General features: G+C 49.8%; 1 protein-coding gene across 1 annotated transcript in view; it reads left to right on the plus strand.

Annotated features, from left to right (window-relative positions):
* Positions 1–16,924, plus strand: part of ADAMTS12 (ADAM metallopeptidase with thrombospondin type 1 motif 12) — a 278,989-nt gene that overhangs the window by 145,729 nt on the left and 116,336 nt on the right. Inside the window, exons 7-9 of the mRNA XM_074995694.1 lie at positions 3,711–3,860; positions 6,370–6,513; positions 7,474–7,618. Of these exons, the coding sequence (XP_074851795.1) occupies positions 3,711–3,860; positions 6,370–6,513; positions 7,474–7,618 (439 nt within the window). The remainder of the gene's footprint in view (positions 1–3,710; positions 3,861–6,369; positions 6,514–7,473; positions 7,619–16,924) is intronic.

The following is a 16,924-nucleotide window of genomic DNA, read 5'->3' on the forward strand; positions in this document are numbered from 1 at the left end:
AAAAGTATTTGGGGTAGGGGCAAAAACAATCATGCTTAGCTCAGTCAGACCATCAGACAAAAAAGATAGGTTTGTACAGCCAAAAAAAAAACAAAACAAAAACCCCCAAAACCAGAAAAACAGCTTTCCAGTGGTGAGTCTCAGAGCCTGTCTCAACTGACTCAGGCTCACAAGACTGCCATTGCGGGGCTAAAAGTAGTTGACATTCAAGCTCAAATTGGAGCCTGGCTTGCTAACACTTGTGAGGATGGAGGATCTCAGACCCCGAGTTCCAGCCTGAGCCCAAACCTCTAGGCTGCTATTTTCAGACCTGCAGCACAAGCCTCAAAACCTGGACGCTGAGACTTGCTGCCACTGGGTTTTTTATTTGGTTGGGGGTTTGGTTGGTTGTTTTTAGCTGTGCAGCCATATCCAAAGTAAGAGTTGCTAGTGGGCATACGAATAGGGCAGGAAATGGATCAATACATCCAAAACACAGAACAAAAGAAAGGGTCTTGAAAACAATTTAAATCTGTCCAAATGAATTGGCTTTGTAAGACATCCTAACAGTAACAACCCTCTTCCCATGGAATCTGGGGAATCAAAACTGCCCTATTCCAGACACCACACAGAGTGATTCTGATTTTCTCCATTGTAGGTTTTATGCCTCTAGTTTAGTAATGTAGCACTTCAACAAGCTGAACCTCACCGCAGGGATGCAGCACTTCAGATGTGCCTGTGCGCCCCAAGCCTTTGATTGGAGATTTTCATTGGCTGAATTCATTTGGCCCACATGTGCTGCTGCTATCATCCACCACCACCTGCCCTTCATTCCTTCTCACTTTCACGTTTGAAAAGGAAACTCCAAAGCGGAAGGGAAAGTGGGCAGATCACACAGTACCCATGGGAACACACACACAGTTTGAAACTCTCTAGTCTGGCACTCTCTGATCTGGCAACATCCAGGGTTCAGCATGATTTTGATTTAGATTAGCCGGATGTCCACTTCTCATGGGTGTGGGCAAGTTTCTAAAAAAGTTTGTTTACAGCCACCCATCCTGGCTCTCAGTGTTCTGTGCTGTAATTTACCCCAAATGTCTTCTAAGAACCCAGGAAGCAGCAGGAATGCTGGCAATGCTGTTTGACATTATTGACCTCTCATGATTTGGCAAATTCTCTGTTTTGGTATTGGTCAGATCCTGAGGGTATCAGACAAAAGAGGTATAGCCTGTATCGAGGAACTACAGCTACTGCACAGGGGGAGTAACCTTTCTGTTCCCTCTCTGAACTCTTATACTAGTCCTCTAAGATGAAGACAGAATAAGTAAGTCCTTTGTCTAAAGATTTCACTGATTTACGGAGCTCAGCTGTTTATCTCTAGCCAAGGAACATCAGTGCTCCCCTGCTGGCTGGGAACAGGGCCTGAACAAAGTTAAAAATGGAGCAGATCTTAGATGCGTACAAGGAGCTCAGGCACCTGCAATGGCTTGCTGCTGACTCCGTAACACCACATCCTTTGCCAACCACCTGTGGGGCCTTCGCTATGCTCCAGTTGAAATTGTCTTGCCCAGATTAATGATATTAACATTTTTTTCTTAAAACTATAGCAAGGATCTGGACAATAAAAGACCTGTAAAAAATTCCAAGCAGACAGCCTACAAAGGGAGGATGAGAGAGTAGTTTTCGGGGTAACACTCTTGGGCTTATTCTAATAAAAATCCCTGGTCAGTGTTAGAAGGAAATAAGTCTGCCTGTGATGCTTTACTAGGGATGTGTCCCCATCAAGCTTCAAATAATCACTATGAAAATCCACAGAGCCATGCACAGACTCCATCTTAAGTAGAAGGTTTAAAGATATTTTTCATTTCATGGTCCTAAAATAAAGAGATAAGCTGATCCTGAATGCTATAACAGACAATATTGCACAGAGTATTCCCAGCACGTTTATTATTCAGCTGTCATGCTCTCCTGCCTTTCTAAAAGATAGAGATTTTTTAAACCACATGTTGCAGAAATAAGGTATTGTCCTTGCCTAATGGAAGATTGGGATAATACTCCCTTCCCATCATAATGGTCAGCCTGTGCTCACTTCCAAACCGAGCTCTGCCAAACTGTATCAATTTTGTGTCAAACTGGAGCTGGAAGATATAATTTCCAGTTGGAGTAGACACACTCATGCCGGCTTAATCAGAGCAGATGTGCTAAAAATGGCATAGTCATGGTAATGTGAGTGGTGGGATGGGCTAGCTATAGGGTGACTGTATCTCCCATGGCTGCATACAGGATGGGGGTGGGTGCTCCCTTCCCCAAGCCTCGGGGAAGTGGCCGGGATGGAGCAGCCACGACACTCCCCCTCCCCTTCCCCAAGGCTCAGAGAAGTGGCAGGGTTGGGGCAGCTGTGAAGCTCTCCTCCCCCAGCTAACCTTCCGGCTTCCTCTGTTGGAGAGCATGTACTGATGCACAGTACGTGCTCTCTGGCAGGCGGCTGCAGCTGCACAGCAGATATGGAGCAATTAGTCCCTTTTAAAATAAGTCTTGATGCCTTTCTGGCATCCCCAATACAGGACCGTCATGCTGAAAACAGGACAGATGGTCACCTCAGCTAGCTACCTGAGTTCAGGCCTAAAATTATGGAAGGAATCATACTACAGCTCCTCCTTCCATTTTCACCTTCCATCTCCAGTGTAGACATACCTAGAGGGAAGGGGATATCATCCAAACATCATGTACTCTTCCTCTGTTAGTTGGGAAGACCTCGGTCTGAACTTTGGAATGATACTGAAGATCACAAGAATATGGGAGATGAACAGGGAAGAAAGATTTATTTCATTCTTCTGAATCTCAGATGTGCCCATTTTAACCTTTTCCTGAGCATCAAAAGGAAGACTGCTCCACAACAGCTGAACTTTTTGAGCTAAGAGCAGGGATTTGCACACCTCTTCCCTGAAAAAAAAATATCATAATTTCCCATGTAATCAAGCTTTTACATGCAAGTCTGTTTGATGGGCAGGAAGATAAATTACAAACTGATATAGCAACTTCCAGTAATGTCAGCCCCTCCCTGCACCTTTCCTGGATTTCATGCCTTGGCTACTACCAGCCAGTTTTTCAGCTGTCCCTGTGCTGTGTCTGACACTACCTGTGCTTTATGCCTTGGGAATACTCTGTGAGAATATCTGAACAACTGCCACTTTATCTTCCTTTATGTCCTTCCTTAAGAATCAACTGCATTGAGCCCTGCAAATCTCAGTCTAATGATCACAGACTGGCTGCAGGTATTCCTCCCCACACGTCCATTTCTTTCCCTTTCCTACCCCCCTCCTTCCTAGTTCCATCCCTATTTAAAACCCAATAAAACAACCACAATCCCTGTAAGTAATTATGCAATGTTCATTCTTTACCATACTGGAGTACCCCATCCCTTACTATTGGTCTGTCTCCTGAGATTGTGAGGCCTTCAGTATCCAGTGATGTCTCTTTTCTATATTTATACAGTGCCCCAGTACAAGTTGGCTCCAATCTTGACTGGGCTATTTGGGCACTACCACAATATAAGTATTTGCTCATAAATAATAAGTCCTATAATCTGGTGTAGATGTTGGGTGTGCCATTTTTGTTTAACATTCAAATTGACACCAATGCATGACAATATGGAAGTTTACTTTCCATAGTAAGCAGCACTACACACAGTTGGAAACTTGCTTACCAACAATTCTTCACTGTGCTTACAGAAAGGACATTTGTGCTGGCATGAATCATCCTTGTGAAACGTTAGGTTTGTCTCATCTGTCTGGTATGTGCCAACCTCACCGAAGCTGCAATATTAATGAAGATTCTGGGCTGTCTTTGGCTTTCACTATAGCACATGAGCTTGGACACAGGTATAGTTGGATGTAAAATGTAGAGTCTAACCAGGTCTAATTTTGTGTTTTGTATGTTAAAATGATATTTCCTAGATTCCAAGGCCAAAAGGGACCAAGGTGGCTCGCTGGTACAGCACCAGACCATAACATTTTTATTCTTTTTTTCCCTTTTGGTTCTAATAATGAAAAATTGATGCAAAATTGGAAAATCAAATTATCCTGTTGAAAATTTAAATTTTGCAGAAACTGCATTTTCTGTTGAGAAATGCTTCAGATGGAAACCTCCTGACATTCTCTAACACTCAAGCATTTTTTGGTACCCTATGCATGCTATTTTAGGCAGAGATTTTCGGCTTTGTCTGTATTGTCTCGGGCTTTGTTTTTGCATGTACCATCAGAGATGGGGTGGGGAGGAATACTTATATAGATCTAAAAACACACAAGGGCTACGTCTACACGTGCCCCAAACTTCGAAATGGCCATGCAAATGGCCATTTCGAAGTTTACTAACGAAGCGCTGAAATGCATATTCAGCGCTTCATTAGCATGCGGGCGGCAGCCGCGCTTCGAAATTGACGCTCTTTGCCGCCGCACGGCACGTCCAGACAGGGCTCCTTTTCGAAAGGACGCCTCCTACTTCGAAGTCCCCTTATTCCAATGAGCTCATGGGAATAAGGGGACTTCGAAGTAGGCGGCATCCTTTCGAAAAGGAGCCCCGTCTGGAAGCGCCGCAAGGCGGCAAGGAGCGTCAATTTCGAAGCGCGGCTGCCGCCCGCATACTAATGAAGCACTGAATATGCATTTCAGCGCTTCATTAGTAAACTTCGAAATGGCCATTTCGAAGTTTGGGGCACGTGTAGACATGGCCAAGGAGAAAACCAAAGTTGTGAATGAGAAGTGCCACCCAAGCTTTTGAAATACTGGCCAGTTTAATGGTGATGTTTTAAAAAAATATGAATGTCTAAAGTTATTGGGGTTTTTGATTCCTGGGACAGTTGCCATATGTTTTGCTCTGCTGAGAGTGACAATTTGCTCATTGTGGTCCTTCAGCAGGGGATTTGATTATTGTTAGAAGTTATTGAGTAGTAAATCTATTATACGGATAGACAAAAGCTTTGCAGAGGTTAGACGAGACTGAGTTATGAACAGCTGTGGAAGGCTCTATTTTGGGGATGGTCTGTTGTAATGCACAGTATTATTAACTGGGAAGAGAGATTGGGAGGCTATTAGAGGATAATTCACCAATCCATTCATGAATATATGACGTGGGAAGCGGTGCCTCTATCTAAATCAATAAAGAGTGACACCCTGGAAGTTATTTGAGAAACAAGTAAGGAAGGAAAGAAAAAGTATTGTAACAAGAGAAATTATTATGAGAAAATTCATGGGCCGAATTCTTATCTGAGTCAGATATAACTATACAGAAGTGAATGGAGTTATTTTCATTTACAACACAGCAATCAAGTGAAATTTTGTCTGCAGTTTTTGTGAGATTTGTTTCCAGTATTGTTCCAGACCTCCCACACTGGCAGCTTTGGCCTTTGAAAGTTCCTCACTGCAGACATGTAGCCATGCTGCTCACTGCTGTGATGTCATCCAGTTTCGTAAGCTATGCTGAGTTTTGGTCTGGAGAACAAAGTGCTGCATGAGTCACTATGAGTGTTCTCCAACTGGCATCCTTTTCTCCAGATTAACTTTACTTCAGGCAGGGGTGGGGTTGTGGGGCGAGGGGTTGGTGTCAACAGACTTGCCCCTGGGCAAGACTGGGGGCCTGAGTCCATGCTGCCAAAAGGTGAGGGGTCTTGGGCAGAAAGGGTAGGGCTGGGAGCCTTGGGTCCAGCTGCCGCCATGGCCACATGGCTGTGATGGTGGCCAGGAGCCCCAGGTCCATTTGAATTGCCAGACCCTGCGGCAGTTGCCTCCTTTTACTCCCTGTCAGCAGGCCTGACTCCAGTGTACTAGAAGACCCTGCTGTGTGGATAAAGCAAAAAGCATGAGCACCTATGATCATTAAAAATCCCCTGAAACTTTTCACTAGAGTCCGGGTGTAAACTGTGCTTAATTTTTTCCAGGGCTGAGCCCCAGCATCTCTAGACTTGGCTATTTATTGCCCCAGCACCTCTGGGCTTGCCCTATCTGCTACCAAAGTATACAAAAAAATTGCAAGCACCTAATTGCCTGATCTCTGACACCTCTTTCATTACAAATTAAGCACTGGGAGAAAACTGTGGGGGCCTGGCAAAAGTCAAATTAGATACCTAATGTTTGGCTTCCTACCATTCTCTCAGAGTTTCGACTAGAGAAGTTTATTCTTTGCATTCTGCCTTGGGACATTGCTGTGCATTGAGTGCCTGCTCTGAAGCCCACTGAAGTCAACAAGAATCTTGACTTCCATTGGCTTTGTCTACTTTGAGTTCGTGGATGAAGCAATACCTATATATTTTCTTGAGCACTTTGGAATTGCTGGAAGAAAGCTGTATATTTTGGCTATAATGACTATTTCCTTTCTTGGTAATATGTCTTTTAGTTTTGGTATCCAGCATGATGGAAAAGAGAATGACTGTGAGCTCATAGGAAGACATCCATACATTATGTCCCGGCAGCTACAGTATGATCTTTCTCCACTGACCTGGTCACCTTGCAGCAAGGAATACATCACACGTTTCCTAGAGTGAGTGATTAGCATACAATAGCCACCTGGAATAATGGAATGCTGTGTTAGATAACAAAGAGTTCAGGAGGAATTCTTAAATATTTTTTCCTTTGAAGTATGTTGCTGGTTCCCATGTCATAGCACACCCAAATCTGACCAGGTAGGCTACAGTGGAAGGTGGAAAAATTGTTACATTATGCAGTGTACAAACTGGACTTCAATTTCAAGAACTGAATTAAAAAATGGGTGTAATATGCAGCTCCCATACAGTTATTGGGAGAAGAGATGGTCTTATGGCTGCAGTATATGGCTATGAGGCCTTGGGCAAATCACTTATGCTCATATTTTCAAAAGTGACCTCCTATTATAGGGGCCTCAGTTTTGGGTGCCCAACTTCAGACACCTTTGGTCTGACTTTCATCACAGTTGAAAGTGGTTACAGCTGTCCATGAAGTCATTCTGACCACTGAAGCTATTTACAATTTAACAGACTACATTCTGCCGCCATAACATTTCTCTGCAAGGTGGAAAGGAGAGAGGTGTGGCAGAGCTCCTCTACATAATTCACAGGAGAAGGAAAGAGCTTCTGTGAAGCTCACACTGGAGCCATGATACCCTCTCTCTTCCCTGACCAAAAAGAACTACACCTGTTCTGCTGCCTTTGCAGATTTATGTGTCCCTCCTATGCTCATGGTGGGTACAGAGACCAGATATTAACACCCAGGCTGCTCCTCAATGGCAGGTCCTTCCAAGTATTTTGAAATACTTTGCTCTTATCTGAGGTTCCTAAAACATTATCAAAAATAAGAGATTATTTGCAAAATTCCCCATGCCTGACTAGGAATCTGGAAGTGTTGTTTCCATGGGAAAGTGCCGTTCATGATTAGAAATTTAAAGCTGACATTAAAAAAAATTTGGGATTAAAATGATAAACATATGGCTGGTGGTTTTTGTTTAATTTTCAATTTTCATCATTAGCCGAGGACAGGGATTCTGTCTAGATGATGTCCCAAAAAAGAAAGAGTTGAAGTCACCTCTCATTGCCCCAGGAGTAATCTATGACGTACATCACCAGTGCCAGCTGCAATATGGCTCCACGGCTGTGTTCTGTGAAGAGGTGGATGTGAGTGCTATTTGTTTTCATCTAGTCTACTAACAAGAATTTAAGCTTTTACTTCTTATTGTGACCTGACTAAATTCCAATCTGAGGAAATTCTATTCTGCCTACCTAAAATACTTCCCCAGTTTCAAATTAATATGGCTGTCCCAAATTGTTTTGTCGTAGTCTTGGGTATAAATGGTTATGATATTTTGTGTGGCGGTGACTGCATTTCTGTGGTGAAGTGATTTCATTTTTAAACATGCATTATAGGTCTTGAGTAAAATTGTAAACAGTATCTTGATAACTTGGAAGTCTGTTTTCAAAAATAGCAAGTGTTGTGGCATGTCTGTCCCATTGGCTCTCATTTGGCCAAACTCTTTAACTGGACAGGCTTGTTCAACTTCTGTGAGAGTTACCTGAACAAATCTCAGGGTAGCATTTCTCCTTTTATTTATTGCTTTTGCCCGGTTTTGTTATGAGCCAGATTGTTCAGGGGAGGGGTGAAGTGGGTATGCTTAAATAAACCTTCCTTTGCTATTGAAGGCAAAAGGTGGTTTACTGAGTCCAGCATCAATCTCTAATTACCTGGTTTGCAAGGATCTTACTTTGTTCATTGTGCTCATTATATTTATCCTCATCTACTCATGATTTTTGGTGGTATTGTACTTTTCTGATTAATCTTTTCACTCATAGGCTACGTCTACACGTGCACGCTACATCGAAGTAGCTAATTTCGAAGTAGCGACATCGAAATAGCCTATTTCGATGAATAGCGTCTACACGTCCTCCAGGGCCGGCAACGTCGATGTTCAACTTCGACGTTGCGCAGCCCAACATCGAAATAGGTGCAGCGAGGGAACGTCTACATGCCAAAGTAGCACACATCGAAATAGGGATGCCAGGCACAGGTGCAGACAGGGTCACCGGGCGGACTAGCGCTTCTGGGGCAACAGCTAGCCGCTCCCTTAAAGGGCCCCTCCCAGACACACGCAGCCTGCACACCACGCGGTCTGAGGAGCCATAGGCACACAGACCCCGGGTGCCGCAGTCATGGACCCCCAGCAGCAGCAGCAGCAGCAGCAGCCAGAGGTCCACCCAGCCCTCCCAGCAGGAGCAGGGCTTGCCCTGCTCCGTGCCATGCGGGAGGCAGCTGAGCACCTCCTTGCCCCAGAGGAGGAGATGCCCCCAGGGCAGCAGGGCTCAACCCCTACCCCTGCAGCACCCCGCCCCCGCCCCTGCCTCACACGCCGGCGGCTGTGGAGCTGCCCCACCAGCACCGACTGGTGGGAGCAGCTGGTGCTTGGGGAGTGGGACGACGACCGCTGGCTCAGGAACTTCAGGATGAGCTGGCAGACATTTCTGGAGCTGTGCCAGTGGCTCACCCCCGCACTCAGGCACCAGGACACCGCCATGCAGCGTGCCCTCACAGTGCAGAAACGGGTCGGTATCGCTGTCTGGAAGCTGGCCACTCCAGACAGCTACCGATCCGTGGGCCAGCAGTTTGGTGTCGGCAAGGCCACCATCGGGGCTGTCTTCATGGAGGTAAGAGAACCCACAGGGGGAGGGCAGGGCAGGGGAGGGGGGCCCGGGCACAGGAGGGCAGGGCAGGGCAGGGGAGGCCAGGGCAGGGGAGGAGGAGGGGAGGGGAGGCCAGGGCGGAGGAGGGCAGGGCAGGGCAGGGGGGCCACGGCAGGGCAGGGCAGGGCCACGCACACCCTGCTCACCCCTCATTGGTGCTGTCCCATGTGCTTTCTCTGCAGGTTGTGCGTGCCATCAATGCCATGCTCCTGCACAGGCTCGTGAGGCTGGGGGACCCACATGCCACCATCGCGGCCTTTGCCACCCTGGGCTTCCCCAACTGCTTCAGGGCTCTGGATGGGACTCACATCCCCATCCACGCCCCGCATCACAGTGGAGGACGATACCTGAATCGAAAGGGCTACCATTCTGTCGTCCTCCAGGCCTTGGTGGACAGCCGGGGACGTTTCCAGGACATTTATGTGGGCTGGCCTGGCAGCACCCACGACGCCCGGGTTTTCCGGAACTCGGGCTTGTGCCGCCGGCTGGAGGCGGGGACCTACATCCCCCAGCGGGAGATCCCTCTGGGGGACACCACCATGCCCTACTGCGTCATCGCAGATGCTGCGTACCCCCTCCGGCCGTGGCTCATGCACCCCTACACGGGCCATCTCTCTGCTAGCCAGGAGCGCTTCAACCAGCGCCTGAACCATGCGCGCCAGGTGGTGGAGCGCTCATTTGGCCACCTGAAGGGACGCTGGAGATGTCTCCTGACCCGCCTGGATGCAGGCCCCAACAACATCCCCCAGATTGTGGGTGCCTGCTGCGCCCTGCACAATTTGGTGGAGAGCAAGGGGGACACCTTTTTCCAGGGCTGGGCTGCGGAGGCCAGCAGGGCAGACGTCCAGCCACCTGCTGCCCCCAGTCGACAGGTGGACCCCGAGGGGACCCGGGTCCGGGAGGCCCTGCGGGCCCACTTTGATGAACAGGCCACGGGGTGAACTCTGCCCAGGCCCCCTACTGCCCACCCCTTCCTCCACCACACTCCTGCCCCAACACCTGCACCATGGAGCACCCCACCGCCCCCCCACCCACTTGTCCTGGACAAATGACAGCACGCACTTGTGGCTGAACGTAAATTTTTTTTTTTTCTTTCCGAACCTTTTTTTTTTAACTGTAAATATGAGAACCAAAAACAAAGTACGTACAAACATGTTGAAAAAAACTAATATGTACAAAAATAAAACAATACAAAGAAACAACTGTCCTCAATAATAAAAAAGAAAACCAGGGAGGATAAAGGGGAGAACTATTTACATGGGGGGGACGGGGCAAACCAGGGGCAGAAAATAACAGGGTCCAACTATATACAAGGGGGGGGGCCACGTCCCGGGCCTCTCGCCCCTATAGCCCAGCACTGGGCGTGGGCGGCCGGGAGCCCCGCCGCGGTCGCAGCCCTGTCCGGGGCTGGGTGGGGGCGGGCCGGACCAGAAGGTACGATGGCCGGCGAGTGTCAGGTGGCTCCAGGGGTCTCTCGGCGCTCCGGCCCTCGGCGGTGGGTGGCGGGGCGACGGTTGACGGGACGGCGACGGGCGGAGCAGCTGGTGGTGGGGCTGCAGGAGCAGGCAGGGCGGGCGATGCGGCAGCCGGCGCGGCATGGGGGGCCAGGTAGTCCACCAAGCGGTTAAATGTCTCCATGTAGACCCCCCAGGCCTCCTGGCACCAGGCCAGCACCCGCTTCTGCAGCTGCAGGTGCTGCTCCACGACCTCCAGCTGCCGACAGTGGATGGCCAGCAGCTGGGGGTCCATCGCTGTCAGCTGTTGGTGGCACAGGGTCCGCCGTCTAGCCCACTGTGGGGCCGGTTGGTCCTCGACCGAGGGGCTGCCCTGGAGCGATGGTCCCGGAGGGCTCTCTGGGACGACTGATGCCTCGCCGGCGCTCTCTTCCGGTCCTTCTGATGGTGCAGGTGCAGGACACAGGAGAGGAGGGGGGGAAGAAGAATGGAGACAGGCGTTAGTGTGGGCTCCGAGCCGTGGCCTTTGTCCCCCCAGCCCTGTGCTGCAGGTTCCCCATCCCCGTCCCCGGGAGATGCTGCTGTGATGGATGGGGTTCAGGGGTCCCCCTGCCCTGCACCCCGTCCCCTGGTGGGAGCAACTCTCACTTCACCCCGCAGGGTCTGACAGCAGGAGAGGTTTCTTAGGCCACAGATCCCCAGTTTCTCCCAGGAGTGACAGCACCAGCTGTCGGAAGAGACAGTCCTTCTAACCCGTCGTAGGGAGAAGACCCCAAGGGGTGCCCCTCGGGGATGCAGCTTTCCCCCTCCTCAGGCTGGCTGCCTTCCAGCTCTCCCTTCCCCTAGCCTCTACCTGTGGGCCCTGCCCTCGCCCCCCAAGTCCAAGCCAGCTCGGCTCCTCCCTCCTGTTTGTTCAGGGCAGAGGTGTCACCTGCCAGCTGTAGCCCCAGGATCCTCCTTTGCCCCTGGGAGCTATTCGGCTCTTGTTGCTCATATGTAGCCTGAGTCTCCCTTTGGCACTCCCCCCACTCCATCACATGCTGCTGCTGCGGGGTGTCCCACCCCCTCCTCCCGGGGGCCCCTCGAGGTTCCGCTCCCCCCTGGCCCGGGGATGGGGCATGGCACTGTCATGCGGGGTGGGGGGGGCAGGGGCTGATGCAGTGCTGTGAGGGCCATGGCCCTGCTGTCCTTGGGGCCATGGCAATGTGAGCATGTGGGGGGCTCTGGACACATATCTATTACCCCCGCCCCTCAAGCCCAGGGGTGTCCACCAGAGGGGGGTACCTACCTGTCAGTCCGCTCCCACGGTCCGGAGATCCCCGGGGGGCGGAGGCCCTGCTGCTGCTCCGGGATGGCAGGAGGAGGATCTGCAGCCCGGATTCTGCAGAGGAGGAGCCCCCCTCCTCCTCCTCCTCCTCCTCCTCCTGCCGCAATGTCCCGGGGGTGGCCTCCGGGAGGGGCCCCCGGGGTGCGGGGCTTGCCTCTGGGGCGGACTCCGTCTGCAGGGCCTGCTGGGGCTCGTCGGCCAAGGTGTCAAGGGTGGCCGGAGGGGAGGAGGTGTGCCGGGGGCCCAGGATGTCCCTGAGCTCCCTGTAAAAGGGGCAAGTGATGGGGGCGGCCCCAGATCAGCTGGCCACATCCCGGGCCCGGGAGTAACCCTGCCGCAGCTCCTTCACCTTACTCCTGACGTGGTCAGGAGTGCGGGTAGGGTGACCCCAGGCAGCCAGGCCGTCGGCCAGCCGAGCGAACGCATCCGCGTTCCGCCTCTTGCTCCCCATTACCTGGAGCACCTCCTCCTCGCTGCAGAGCCCCAGCAGGTCCCGCAGCTCGGCCTCCGTCCAGGAGGGGCCTCACTGCCGCTTCCCAGCCTGGCTGCCCTTCTGGCTGGGCTGGCTGCCCTGGCTCCCCTTGGGGGGGTCCCCTGGGGGCGCTTGGGAGACTGCCGGGCAGCCATCGCAGCTCGGTGGGGGGCTGAGGTAGGTGCAGGCTGGCCACATGTGCAGACTGCAGCCTGCACGTTCCCTCAGCTTCCTGCAGAGGAAGGGAGGGGGAGGGGACCTTTAAGGGGCCGCTCCACGCGGCCACCAGTGAGCTGAGGGGCTGGAGAGAACGTCTCTCAACCCCCCAGCTGATGGCCGCCGTGGAGGACCCGGCAATTTCGACGTTGCGGGATGCGCAACGACTACACAGTCCCTACTTTGACGTTGAACGTCGAAGTAGGGCGCTATTCCGATCCCCTCATGAGGTTAGCGACTTCGACGTCTCGCCGCCTAAAGTCGAAGTTAACTTTGAAATAGCGCCCGATGCGTGTAGCCGTGACGGGCGCTATTTCGAAGTTAGTGCCGCTACTTCGAAGTAGCGTGCACGTGTAGACGTGGCTATAATGAGCAGTATGGGTAGTAGTGCTGAACTGCACCAATGGAAGCTGAATCGTGTATTGAAATAATGTGTTCATTACATTTCACAGCTGTTCTTTGCAGCTGTAATTTCTTTTCCTACAGATACGAAATTAAAGTATCATTTTGTATCTTTACTTAGTTCTGTTTCTGCTTGTATGTGAAGGCAATAGGCCTTTGCATTTGGCATCTCCTAACTAGTTAACTTATAACTAAGTAATCTAGTAAATGAATATGTTTTTATTGTAAGCTCTTTATTTTGCAGGTAAAAGAAAAGCAAATAATTGCTTATTCTGTTTAATTATACTGTGAAATCAGCAAAAAATTGGGTATTCTACCTTGATTATTTTTGAAATGGTCTTTTCTCCTTGCTTTATTTTATTTGATACCAGCCTCTATGGAAAGGATAATTTGTCAGCATACGGGCACAGATTGAAAAGTCAAGGGGTGTAAAATTAGGCTATATCTACCCTACACAGTATTGCTGGCAACGTGCAGGATGAATATATTTAGCTATACGCCATGGTGAAAGGCCAGAAGCCTCCACACTGCAGTGTGTATCAACTTGTTTCAGTGTAGGCTCTGGCAGTGGGGAAGCTGTTGGAAAAGGCTTCAGCAGCTCTCTGCTGCCAGTGCTTTTCCCTGTGCCAAGGAAGGGTTTCAGCAGCAAGATACTACAGTGCTCAAAACAGCAGTGTATCCAGGAGGCACAGCTTGGGCTGGAAGAGAACCACGTAGGGTAGGTATTCAGGTATGTACACACACACACCCTTCAGGTATGCCTCACAGGCTACCTGCTTACCTATACCCATGCTAGGGAGTGCTGTTTGTATTTGTACGGGCCACCCACCACTAAAAGAAGCATGCAGTGTTCATGTTCCCTGCGTATATTCGGTGAGAAGGCTGGCTAACATTTACACTGCCATGCAACTTCCCTACGTAATGTAGGGATGCCAGAACAGGTTGGGGCACTGCGGTGGCCAGTGTGCCATGGCCCCATCACATTTTTTTACCAGCCGTAAGCATGAGTGATTGAGTGTGGTGAGCTTGTCTTGAGGGAAAGAGAAAGTGAGCAGAAGAGGTTGGTGTGAGGGTGGAGCTCAGGTAGAAGGGCAGCAGGAGGGTGGGGCCTCAGGGGAAAGGGCAGTGCAGGGGTGGGCCATGGTTTAATCCCCTTGGGCCTTCCCACTTTTGCGAAGCTTTCAGCGCTCATGCTTTCTGACCAAGTTGTGCTCTGTGTGTAGCTTACCCAACTGTATTCAGGTCTAGTGACTGCCCAATACAGATGTGTCTGCTTACACATGGGTGCGTTTCCCTGTGTCTGGCCAAGGAGTTTCCATAATGAACTGATCGCTTTGAGCAAGGTTTATGCACAGCACCATGTGATGTAGAGGACTAGTATCCCTAATATTCCGAGGAAGAAATTGAAATAGATGAAGGGGCTCGCTTTTCCAACAGGAAGCGCACCCACAGCTCCCTTTGAAACAGTGGCCGTGTCTACACGTGCCCCAAACTTCGAAATGGCCATGCAAATGGCCATTTCGAAGTTTACTAATGAAGCGCTGAAATGCATATTCAGCGCTTCATTAGCATGCGGGCGGCAGCGGCGCTTCGAAATTGACGCGCCTTGCCGCTACGCGGCACGTCCAGACGGGGCTCCTTTTCAAAAGGACGCCACCTACTTCGAAGTCCCCTTATTCCCATGAGCTCATGGGAATAAGGGGACTTCGAAGTAGGCGGGGCCCTTTCGAAAAGGAGCCCCATCTGGACGCGCCGCACAGCGGCAAGCCGCGTCAATTTCGAAGCGCGGCTGCCACCCGCATGCTAATGAAGTGCTGAATATGCATTTCAGCGCTTCATTAGTAAACTTTGAAATGGCCATTTGCATGGCCATTTCGAAGTTTGGGGCATGTGTAGACGTAGCCAGTGAGAGCAGCAGGTGGTCTATACCTTTGAGAGTCTAGTATCAGAGAAGTAGCCGAGTTAGTCTGTATCTTCAAAAACAACAAGAAGTCCTGTGGCACCTTATAGACTAACAGATATTTTGGAGCATAAGCTTTCATGGGCAAAGACCTGCTTTGTCAGACTCTTTGAAAGCCTCGTTATTAATTCCTCATCACTGAATCTTTATACCCAAAAACTCTTATTCATTTTACTGAGATCAGAATTTGGTGCTTAACCTCTGATGGTAGAGGTCATTTAGACCACAAGCTCTGCCAGGCCAAGACTCCAGTTTCATACATATCTGTAAGTGCTTGGCACACTGCTGATAATAAAATATATGCCTTGTCATGCAGTGTGTCAATTTCAAAGCCATGAGTTTCTGACTGTCACTCCCACATATTCCCATTGAGCAGTACTATTTCTTCTATGGTGTGTGTAGTATCCTTTTGTAACCTACCATTATTGATGGGGTGGAAACTCATATTCATGGAGACTTCTTAGGCAAAAAGTCTTTGAAGGCTAATAAGTTTCCTACCTAAATCCCTATTTTTTCACTGGAAATAAATATTTGATTATAAAATCTATCTATTTTTACCCACCACTGCTGACCAGACTTTTAATGGCTTGGTCAGCAGTGCTAACTGCAGTCACCAGGGTCTCTTTTCAACCAAGTGTTTCAATAAAAGAACAGTCACATTAATGCTTGCCTGATTAAGACTGAACTAAGACTTGGGAATTTGGTTTGTAAGTATTGCAAAGATAATGTGCTGTCAATCACTTGAAAGACTTGTACGGAGAAGTCAACCATATTCCAACAGCAAAGTCAAAGAGGTGAAAACCCACGGTCAGCTAGCCATGGTATGTCTTCTTCTCCTGAAGCTGCTTCTGCATGTGCAGTACGCCCAGACTTGTGAAAAAAAATTTTTTTTTGAATGAACTGTCAGTGGTTGTGTGGTATTCCAGTTGACGCAATGGGTAGGACTTTGAAACTCTGGAAAAATTGAATTCAATCTGCTGGACACAATATAGTTACAACTTTATATTTGTGTACAGAGCTATGATGGCGCACTAATGATGAGTACATTTAAAGTGACCAAAATTTCAAATGGAGACTAGAGATCTGGCCTAACTGATCTTGAGAGAACTTTGAAGGGGCCTAGCTTTCCAAAAGTTCTAAGCAGCCTGACTGGTCAAAGCCAAGCCCCTTAAAGCCAGGGGTGGCCAAATCTTTTATGTCAGGCCCCACTTTTTGTCCCTGCAATTAGCAGAGCTCCACAACCTGTCTAATGTAATCCAAACTGATGGAAATTTTGCTTACGTTCATGTGAAAAAAAGCCCTTTCCACGGCTACGTCTACACGTGCACCCAACTTCGAAATAGCTTATTTCGATGTTGCGACATCGAAATAGGCTATTTCGATGAATAACGTCTACACGTCCTCCAGGGCTGGCAACGTCGATGTTCAACTTCGACGTTGCTCAGCCCAACATCAAAATAGGCACAGCGAGGGAACGTCTACACGGCAAAGTAGCACACATCGAAATAAGGGAGCCAGGCACAGCTGCAGACAGGGTCACGGGGCGGACTCAACAGCAAGTCGCTCCCTTAAAGGGCCCCTCCCAGACACACTTTCATTAAACAGTGCAAGATACACAGAGCCAACAACTAGTTGCAGACCCTGTATATGCAGCACGGACCCCCAGCTGCAGCAGCAGCAGCCAGAAGCCCTGGGCTAAGGGCTGCTGCCCACGGTGACCACAGAGCCCCGCAAGGGCTGGAGAGAGAGTATCTCTCAACCCCCCAGCTGATGGCCGCCATGGAGGACCCCGCTATTTCGATGTTGCGGGACGCGGATCGTCTACACGTCCCTACTTCGATGTTGAACGTCGAAGTAGGGCGCTATTCCCATCCCCTCATGGGGTTAGCGACTTCGACGTCTCGCCGCCTAACGTCGA

The sequence above is a fragment of the Carettochelys insculpta genome, chromosome 5 (genome assembly GCF_033958435.1).
Source record: "Carettochelys insculpta isolate YL-2023 chromosome 5, ASM3395843v1, whole genome shotgun sequence".
In the NCBI taxonomy this organism is placed as follows: domain Eukaryota; kingdom Metazoa; phylum Chordata; order Testudines; family Carettochelyidae; genus Carettochelys; species Carettochelys insculpta.